General features: G+C 37.4%; 1 protein-coding gene across 1 annotated transcript in view; it reads right to left on the bottom strand.

The window, feature by feature from the left end:
* The window catches only part of insra (insulin receptor a), a 76869-nt gene extending 68221 nt beyond the window's left edge, over window positions 1-8648 (bottom strand). The window contains exon 1 of the mRNA XM_015053448.1: window positions 7555-8648. Coding sequence (XP_014908934.1) covers window positions 7555-7630 — 76 coding nt within the window. The 5' untranslated portion in view covers window positions 7631-8648. The remainder of the gene's footprint in view (window positions 1-7554) is intronic.
* Window positions 8649-10493: the final 1845 nt, after the last annotated feature.

Here is a 10493-nt window from a genome sequence, read left to right as displayed (position 1 = left end):
ATTTCTTCACTGAAACAAAAACCAAGAAAATGACTAAAACTGCAGAGTAAAACTCTAAAACTTAATATCTTGACTGCATGGTGAGGAATGAAGGAGATATTTGCATTCACTTTTTTAAATTTGGACGTATTTCTATGGAAGTTTTTAAAAAAAATCGCTCTCTGTTTCAAGGTGACACAGGTGGATAACTATGAAAGGACCACCAAGGATTAAAAAAAGCATGCAACAAATACCTAAGATTGTACTTGCCCTTCTTAAAACAAACAAAAAAGGTTTTAACAAAGAGAAATCATCATTCTTTCATTAAAGATTATTACAACATGTTTTTTACTCTATCAACTCATCAGCTTATCGCTCTAAAAGCTTTACCACGCCGCACTGCTGTTGGATTCAGTGGGTGACGCTTGGAGGTGGTCTGGCTCACATTAATCAAGCCACAATCAAAGTCAATGAGGCATAAAGGAAATCCATAGAGCTTGATCACATTAGAGAGCAGGAAAAAGACAAATCCACCTACTAGATCTGACCTCTGTGACCCCGTTTAGAAAAGTAATGTCGCAGTCTGCGCAAAATCCTGACATAAACACACAATAAATAAATACATGCACTCTCACCTATGACACATTACCACCATGTAATGATTTCAAACAAATGAGTCATGTAAATTACTAAATGAAAAAAGGTTTTCTGCTTGTACTTGAGCTGAAGCATTGGCTCAAAATTAAACGGTTATTATGTGTGCAACAGCTGAGGTAGACGGTGGGTCCACTTTGATTCTCAGCAGCACAAACTCTCACAGTCTCACTACGTCTGCGAGTCCCAACAGGCCCCGACGATGATTTCTGATCTCATGATTTGAGTGAATGTGGGGGGAGGGGTGCCGGGAGGTGAGCAGGGTGTTAAAAGACATTGTGTATTACTGCTGGACCCAGTAGAGAAGTGAGGCCTCAAAATGTATGCAAGAGTGCAAACAGAGTCAGGGTGATTGCAACACTTCCTCTTTCAAGGTTTTACAGTTCTGTTATTTTGGCACCTAAAAACAAAGCAAAAACATGAAAACATGCTAGAGTACTCACTGTCCTGAAAACTTTAAAACAAGTTTAACTTCCTGATATAATAATTAACTTGCAGTAAGGAAAAGATATGAAATGTGCAGCCATATGTACCATAAATGTAATTTTAACATTCAGACATTACAATTTAGTTAACCGTGTACTCATTCTGGTAAGACTAATGAAGCAAAAACCAACAATTATTCCTCACTTTCTCCAATTATTTACAATTATTGCCGTTATAAACCATTTCTTTTCTGTAGAAGGTCAAGTACTACTTCGTGGATAGATCAATGGCTGCTATATGTTGAGTTTTCCTTCAGTTTATTTTTTATATAAAGTATTTGTTGTTCACTACTTGTGTTTTTAGGTCTGTTTTTTGCCTGATCTGTTGTTGCCATTAACCATTTACAGTTTCTGATGCGTTTTTTTTCCCCATAGAAAATATTCCTGGTCCAATTCTTCTAACAAGGTTTCCCTCAAAAAACTTGCTAAGCCTGGAGGTCGGGGCACTCCGCAGTCATTCATCCAGCGGCCTGCCGTGTTATTGGGTTAAAAAATGCCTAAAGTTGACAGAAAATTTTAAAATATCACTTGATAATTATGTGTTATTGGAAGATTGGAAGATTAATATCTGAACACCAACTACAAAGCCTTAAAAAATGCAAACATTTAAAAAAACTTAAATAAAAAAAAGTTTTTAAATGGGGGCCAGTGATAAATCTTGTGATGTTGCACCAAAAATAATGCTTCGAGCTATGTGTAAGTGTTAGCGGTCACATCCTGCGTGAAACATTTCAACATCCGCCACTTTGGCAGATGGAGCTCAAAAGTTTTCACGAAATCTGCAAGTCTGTCAGTGTGTTTTTTTCTACACTTAAACACGCTAAGGCTAAACATTGTTCTGTTGACACAAGTAGCAACAACAGGGTACAAGCCAAACCTAAAGACACTTGGGTGTACCACTAGAACCTTAGGGACAAAGAAAAAAAACTGTTTCAACACCTAATCTTGAAATTGCTGTTTGGCTCTTTATGGAGAATGAGCTTAATTTGGGTGTTAATGCTGAACTGGTTTGCCACCATAATAAATACACTCTGTTTTACTTCCACATAGAAAAAAACAACTGACTCAATGCTCCAGTGTTTAGTTGTGTCTTTTTTCTTAGACAAAACCACTGGTGACGCAAACAGTGTTCACTGATTTTCTGCCAAGGACTCCCTGTCCACAGATTGTTTCTGTTTGTCTCTTTTATGGATGAAGGCACTGATTGATCTATTAGTGCCTTTTATTCTGCATGTCCTCTTGTTTTATAAAACCAGTGCTTTCCCAGGACACAGACATTGATGGAAGTTATTTCTGCCACTGTGCAGCCTCTCCTTCCTCATAAAAATTTCTCTGTACCCAGTGACTCTGTCAATGCTAGCTGTCTCTGGTTTTCCTGTTAGTAGCTATTGATGTAGCCAAGTATAAACTTCAATAAAATCCAGGAAAGTTACAGCAGATCCCTGGAATTGGCAGCGGAAAAAGGAGATGAAATGAGAATCTCTTTAAGAATGGTTTTAACTTCCAATTTTAATATGCAACAGGAAAACCATCTCGACATCGACGCAATAGCTAACATTCAGGCTTTACTTGGGCCCCCACCAGGCTAAGTATTGCTTATTTATTTTTGTTTTTTTAAATGTTTGCGTTTATAGTCGGTATTCAAGCACTGATCTTCCAAAAACACATAACTATCAAATGATATTTTCTAATTTCCTGTCAATTTTAAACATGTTTTAACTCAAAACATTGTAGCCATTTAGCCAAAACTGAACAAAGTTGCGATATTAAAACTTGTTTTGCTGCTAAGAGGGAGTGCTTCCTGTCCACTGTCACCACATTCTTGAATAGGAGAAAAAACAACTGCAAAGTCAACAACTCAACGCAATTAGCTGGTCTTTCTTAAACAATCTTAAGCCATAAATTTGACTTTGTAATTTAGACTTATTACTCAATAAAGAAAATAGAGAATAAGTTTAACCCAGCTAAAGAGCAATCAGATCCATGAGTTTACGTCAGGTGAGTGAAAAAGAGAGATCACAAAACCCATTCTTGGGATTTTGTCATGTGCCTAATGCGGACCAAAAAATAATTTAGTTGTTCAGTTAAAAACCAGACTCCCTCCTTGTTTCACAATCTTTTTAAAAATAAACTCAAAACCTCCTCATCCCCCACCACAACCTGTTGTTTTTCTTATTGCAGATAAGCACCACGTGCTAATCTGAACGCACCGCGAGGCAGTTCAGTGACTTGCCACTAAAATGTCAAGCCGTCGTGCTGAAACAGCTAATGTCCGGGTAATCATCCACACTCTTGATGACCATTTAAAGAACTTTGATTTTGTGTGGGTGTTGAGGGCAACACTTGCAGAGTGGGATAATAATTACCTCTCAAGTTTGAGAGCGCAATAACAAGCACAACAGAGGCACTGTGTCAAAAGTCAAAGATCTGACACAACAAGCCTCCCCTTGTTGGACACATTTGTAGACAAAGTGAAGGAAGGCAGGTGTGCCACATAGCTATCACAAAGTATGTAATTTTCTTATAAGAACCTGTCATCCTGGATTTAGCCGCCATTGTTGGGTTTGACGAGCACAAAATCGCTCTTTTGAATCCATGTCAAATATGAGTTTGGTACCTGAGACCACAGAGGCTGTTTACGAGTAGCGACAGTGTGATGATGGCAGTTTCATTGCTTTACGATTGTTCCCCTGGCCAGACCTGCCTGATTGCAGGACTCGTTGTGACCGGAGTGCTGCTCAACAACACGGCGCCTGAGGCTTCACAGCGAACTCCTGCTGCTCGACACTCCAGTCGGAGTGATGTGTTATCGCAAGAATCAACCCAATCACCAGAGACTGCAATGTAAGCTGCTGCTGCTGCTGCTGCTTTTATTGGCTTTCAGGGAGTAAAACGCTGCTAAACAACGACGTCCAAACACTTGCGGTTTGAAAACAGACTAAAATGTTAGACCTGCCACAATATCAAAATCTACTAGACGATAAATTGCCCCAGAAATTATCATGATAAACGATTATGTTGTTATTTTGAGAACATTTTCAAGTTGATAATAGTCTAATAATGCAAGTTTGCCCTCTCAAGGGCTAATAAAATTAAATTTTAGAAAGAACACTTAACACAACTATTTTTTCATAATAAAGAATGAAAATTACTGAGCACAATTGCTTATTGTGACAAGATAGTTCCTTGTTAGGACTATTTCATTTTGTTTCTTAAAGCCATGACACTGGACGTATTTACAAAGTCGAGCGTAATTGCAAAATTAGAGGAAAACGATAAAAGGTTGCGCATTTCATCAACACATTTACTCTGGCACGCTTGAATAAAATGCAACCAACTAACTGCCTATAAAAGTAACTAAACTGATAAACAGCCTACCAGTAAATAATTTAATCTTTTCTTAACCATCCAGTCAGTGCCAGTTCTATAAAACCAGGTCATACAGCTACTGAACATAAGCTTTCATTATTAAGTAAAACTTTCCATCAAGCTGAGCTGGACAGCAACCAACAAGCAGCTCAGAAGCTTTTCTGACTTCGACACAGGCCGGTCCAGCTTATGAAACCAGCCAGTGTGACACCCAGGTTCCACTCTTCAAGTCTGTGGCTGATTCAAGACTGAGAAGACCAGGAAAGGGAGGGTGAAGCAACGCAATTTCACAACTTTCTCCTCGTTTTTTTTGGTCAGGATTCTTGTTCAAACTGGTTTGAAGATAACTCTATATAAACTCATCTTTACCGTCTGCAGAAAGGGAAAAGAAAGCCGTTCTCTCCCTTCGAAACGTCGAGGAAAACTAAACCAGTGGAGTGAGTTTCAACACCATGCTGTTAAACGATTATAAAGAAAATCAAAAGTAATTTCACATTTTTACTATGCCAAATCCATCAAAATGGGACTCATTATGATCAAACAGCTTTCAGTATGTGTTAATTATCTGACAGCTTGTTTCTAATCATTACTTTAAGAGTGAAACTCACAGCATGGCGTTAAAAACCAAATTAATGCCACTCCATTTGGAGCAGAGCCACTTCTGGTGTTCTAATAAAATCCAAACAAAATTTCCACAAGTTGTGACACAATTACAACATCGTTCCCTGCTAATAAACATCCTCGCTGTACAGTAGGTTACACCAGCAAGTAGGTCCCACAGCTCCGCTACTTACTTCCTTGGGAGAACAACTAATATTTGCTTTATGTAAAGACTCTTAGCGGTGTAAAACAGCAAGTGTGCGCAAACATGAAAATGTCTCCGGGCGACGTGCAGATGGATTCATTCACTCCGATCACCTGAGCTGGTGAACACAAAGGGATTGTCAAGAGCTATGAAAAGGGCTCATTGTTGCATTCTTGCGCTGACCACAGCGCCGACCCAAAGGCTTTCCAATTACAATAACCGACGGCTAATTCTGTCCAATTCTCAGACTACTTACTTAATTGGGACAAAACATTGTGTTTACAGTTCCTGCAGAGTCACACACACACAGCCGATAAGTGTCAACCTTTGTCCCTTCAATGCAGTCACTGGATACAACGCCGCCGCCGCTGCTGCTGCTAACATACCTTTATCAACTCATCATCGCTAACAAAACAAGAAATCTGGACGTGCAATTTTTCTGTTTAAGGTACACAAATTAGAAGAGGTTTTGCAGCAAAAGAGCATGAAAGTGAATTACTACAATTTACAAAGGAAAATATTGTCCTAATGTAATCATTTTTAATGTGTTATGTGGTGAAATGCATCAGGGAGGACTGACAAATTTAAACAGTGGGTTTCCAAGTATAAGTAATAAATTAAAAATGTTTTCCTCATGCTTCTGCCCAGAGGTCTCCAGTTTCATTCAACACTAGGCTTTTCAGTTTTATCCTTATTTATGGGGCTGCTACTCTAAGAGTCTGTTTATCTCGGCAGTCTGGTTTCATTTATAAGATTTGATTGCTAAAAAAAAACCCTCCAAACAGTTTTTCTTCTGGCTGTCAACTGATTTATTGAGTAGTGAAATATATCCAAATGCTCTTTCAGTGAAGGAGTGGACACTGCAGAAGTCAAGGGGAAATATTTCCTACCTGTGGCCGCCAACCTGCGTAACTCCTCCCTATGACCACACACCGTCACTTGCATTCATGATAATTTTTTTGCAGTACCGCAAACTTAGGATAAGATACAGATTGATGTATATACTATATATTTATAGTACTCGTTCTTTATAGACATGTCTGGACAAACGGAAAGAAAAACATTTAACTGCAATCGACAAATATAAACCACAATTAATGAGGAACGCTCTAGGACACACAATCAACAATTTGCTAAATTAATGTTTTACTTCTGACTAAAAAATGCATCAAAATCAACTTTTATCAGACAAATACAATCTCTGTAATACAATCCTTTTACGTATTTTTACTTACTTTTTCCTATATCATTTATATTGCTATTACATTTTTTATTTAAAGTTGTAGTTCTGAGAAAAAAATAAAATTTTTAATACAGAAAATAATAAAACAAACCTTTGCGTAAAAGTCTTATAAAGCAGCTCCAAATTCAGTCAAAAAGTAGGATTTTCGCTTCATGAACGTATCCCTGATCTTCAAGCTTAAACAGTAAGATCTGCTTGTCTGTTTTATAGGCTGGCTTAATTTAGATTAATCAAGATTTGGTAAACAAAACATACAGGCACAGTTTTTCTTATGGTAGTTACTAGATTGAGTGCTGAAGAAAATACAATAATGATTAGAAAGTGTTTTATAATATGTCTATGTATCCACTGCAGTACAGTGTAACAAATTAATCTTTTATAGGTAATTTTAATAATAGACATGTCTCACTTTTAACCATTTGTTCTTTTTAATACTCTGGAAAGCAGAACTAAATTCATAGCATAATACCTTTATAGCTTTTTAACATATTTAAGCACTTTTTTGTCTTAAGAAAGGTAATTTATCTCATAAAATGTTTAGATTCATCAAATACAATAAACAAAATAAAGCAGACATTTGACTAAAGGCTGATGACAAATCTGCAGAAAATATTTTAGTGCGTTTTCTAACTCATTCATTCGTATAGTCTCCTCTAACATTTTTATTTGACCTTTAATTCCCACAAAAATTGTCGATATTATTATTTGTATGATTAAGAAGTTGGTCTTTTTTTTAAATGAATTTATTCAAAGCGTTTTCCTTTTATTAGTTTGGTTGATTTTTTTTAACTTAGGTAATAATTACCCCTATTTTAATTTATCAAACGTTAATCTGCAAATATGCGGTTTTAAAATCATCTCAGGGTATTGCACAACTTTTGTTTTTCATTGCACATTCACAAAACGATGGACAGCAAAAAAGGAAAAAAAAAACTGCAACATTTTCACGCAAAACGAAAACACCACAATAAGTCGACGTTGGTCGAGTTAAAGCATAATAATAATCAGTTTTCACTTACTTTCTCCATGCGCTCCGTGACAGCTAATCACAAGGCAGACAGCGGCCAAAACACAGCCCAAAGTCCGGAGCCACATAGCTGCTACCCTCCAACCACCGCTCCGGCCAAAATACACGATAATCCCGTGCGAAAGGTGGGGGGTGAACAGTCCAAAACCGCAGAAGATATGCGCTCAGGAAGCGGGGTTTGTTTGGCAGCGTGGGCCAACAGGTAAACAAAAATAAATAAAAGACATCCCGGAAGATGGGCGGAGGAACGAGTCCAACGTGTTCACTTCAAACACAGGCTAACGCAGCAGCGGCTACAGCTAGCCGCTCCGTGAAAAATATCCCCACACTAACACCAGTATCACATATGAGCATTTATTTTGTCACTTAAACGTTGCGACTACTTTAAACTAGACCAAACGGAGCGCATGAGCTCATTCGTGTCCGCAAGGGGGAAATAAAAAGTAGACTTGTTCAGCTTGTTTTAGCCGTTGTTGCTGCTAGCTCGGGAAGCTAGCCTCTGGCTGCTCCCCTCTGGTCCAGGCCACAAGTGAAGTTCAGCAACCTCGGCAGTCAGCTCAAACTTCAGGAAATGTCACAAATAAGCCGCTTGCTTGCACTGCACCCAGTTGTTTTAAAGTCCATAGAGATGCATGAATGAAAACCAAGTAAAAATTTTAAAAAAAGCCCACCTTTATTGGAATTCAGAGGATTTGTGGCGTAATGTTAGCGGGTCTTTCGTACAAGAAACAAAAATATCCAGACAGAAAAAGAGTTGCGTCTGCTTCGCTTTCTTATCTTGATTAATATTTTGGTGTTCGTTAAGAAGCTTGAGGTCTCCCCAGGCTCTGCAGAGATTTCACGTCCACTCTGAAAAAAGCTGACAGGCAGACTTGGTCGCGGATCAGAAGCGCTCCACTCTCCTTTTTGTTTGAGAGTTAAAGATAACGAGGGGAAAAAAACGCTCCAAGTTGGCTTCACACTCTGCACATCTGTCTGCTACAAAAACCGCACATGCATGTAGGTAACTAGGAACGAAATGAGAGTTTTAACTTTCTTTTTTCCTGTTTTTCCCTCCACAGACAGAGGTAGATTGTAGAGTCTCCTGTAGGATCCCCTTCTTCCCAGGCTCTCCGCCAGTAAACAAACCCTGCCAGAGAGCCAGAAGGGCTTGAGGGGAAATACGGACTGGAGCTTAAAGGATTACAAAAACAACTCAGACAACCTTTAACGCGTTTAGTTGGGTACAGACTCCTGCAAGTGATGCTATTTAATTTGATATAACGCTCATCAGAATATGTAATCCAAAATATGTAGTTTGTTTGCTAGAAAAGTAACGCCAGAGTCGGGTAGTAACCAGTTACATTTACTCAATTACATATGTGAGTAACTTTTTGGGGTAAAACGTATCAAATTCACCAGACACAAACACTTGCAGTTTTTTTCAAGCTTCATTTTTTTTTTTATTACTGTAAAAAATTTATTTGGAAAAAAATATATATTTTGCCTGATTTTGTTATTTTGCAATTATTAATTATTTTTCCCTTTTCCACATAGCTTAAAATTTTGGTCCGTCTGATGATGTACTTCTAAAATATTTGATCAGTTACTCAGTGCTTGAATTGCCTTTCTAACAAATACTTTTTTTACTCTTACTTGAGTAATTTCATGGATGCCTACTTCCTACTTTTACTTGAGTAAAAATATGTTGAAGTAATGTTACTCTTACTTCAGTATAATTTTTCACTACCTCTGGCAACATATTTTTACTCAAGTGAAAGTATAAAGTAGTCTTCCAGGAAATTACTCAAGTAAAAATAAAGAAGTACAACTAAAGTACTGCGTAACTGGTCAAAACATCGATTTAATATTTACAAATTACATAATCACAATGTAAATGTAACTCAATTACAGTTGCTTGAGTAATTTTTTTGAATTTGTTTTTGCTTTTTTAAGAATTTTTACTACACTGAAATCTTCACTTTTACTTGAGTAATTTTACTATGAAGTATTGCTACCCTCACTTGAGTAAAATTTCTGAATTTTCTACCCACTGGATGAAAAACAAACATGTTTTAATTAAGAATTCACCAAACACAGACCCACACCTGCAGTTTTAGTTAAAGTTTCATAAGTTCTTTATTAAAAAAAACTGATTTGGTTTTGTTATTTTTTGTTACTTATATTAGTTATTGTCATTTTGGTCAATAAAATACCAAAGCATCAACTTAACTTTATATTTTGGTCCATCTGGTGATGCATTTTTAAATATTAAATGATTGATAAATACTTTCTTACTCTTACTTGAGTGCATTTTATTTTTTGGTTATATCATATAATTTTTGTATAGTTTATATTTGGATATAAATCCCATTGAAAGTCCACCTTGGAGCTGGAAATATGAGGCTTATTTTCAAAATTAGGCTGTTATCTTCCTTCCACTTTAAATCCGGATCTGATGCTGATAAAATAAAAATAAAAAAGCATCCTCGATTCTCATCCGGACTGCTTTTCTCATTTTTTAGCTTTACCGAAACCAGCTTTGTTTTTAGTAAACTGTTGGGGGAGGTGGGAAGATGAGGAAGGAAAATATGTGCATGAATGAACCATTGTTTAAAAAAAAACACTGAACTTGATTGTCCCTTTTAGGTCCTCTGCTGTTCTCACACTCGGACAGAGAGAAACAGAAGGATTACGTGTTTCACGCTCGTCTCACCGCCGAGCTCCCAGAGGCTGAAAATATCCCAGCACGTTCTTCCTGACGTGTTGTTCTTGTGCCCTGCGCTTGTGCCAAAATGCCATCTCCGCTGCCACTGCTAATTCTGTTTACATCCTCCATTAGAGCTGAGACGTGTTTGATCGCAGATCATCACGTCCTGTTTTCTGGCCACTGAAAGGACTCAAGTTCAATTATTAAACGTAAACAAAAACGTTCTTAAACAGTCAATTCAG

This window comes from Poecilia latipinna, unplaced genomic scaffold (assembly GCF_001443285.1).
Source record: "Poecilia latipinna isolate Pla-1442-1.1 unplaced genomic scaffold, P_latipinna-1.0 Scaffold1180, whole genome shotgun sequence".
Classification (NCBI taxonomy): Eukaryota; Metazoa; Chordata; class Actinopteri; order Cyprinodontiformes; family Poeciliidae; genus Poecilia; species Poecilia latipinna.
This window is presented reverse-complemented; position numbering and strand designations above follow the sequence as displayed.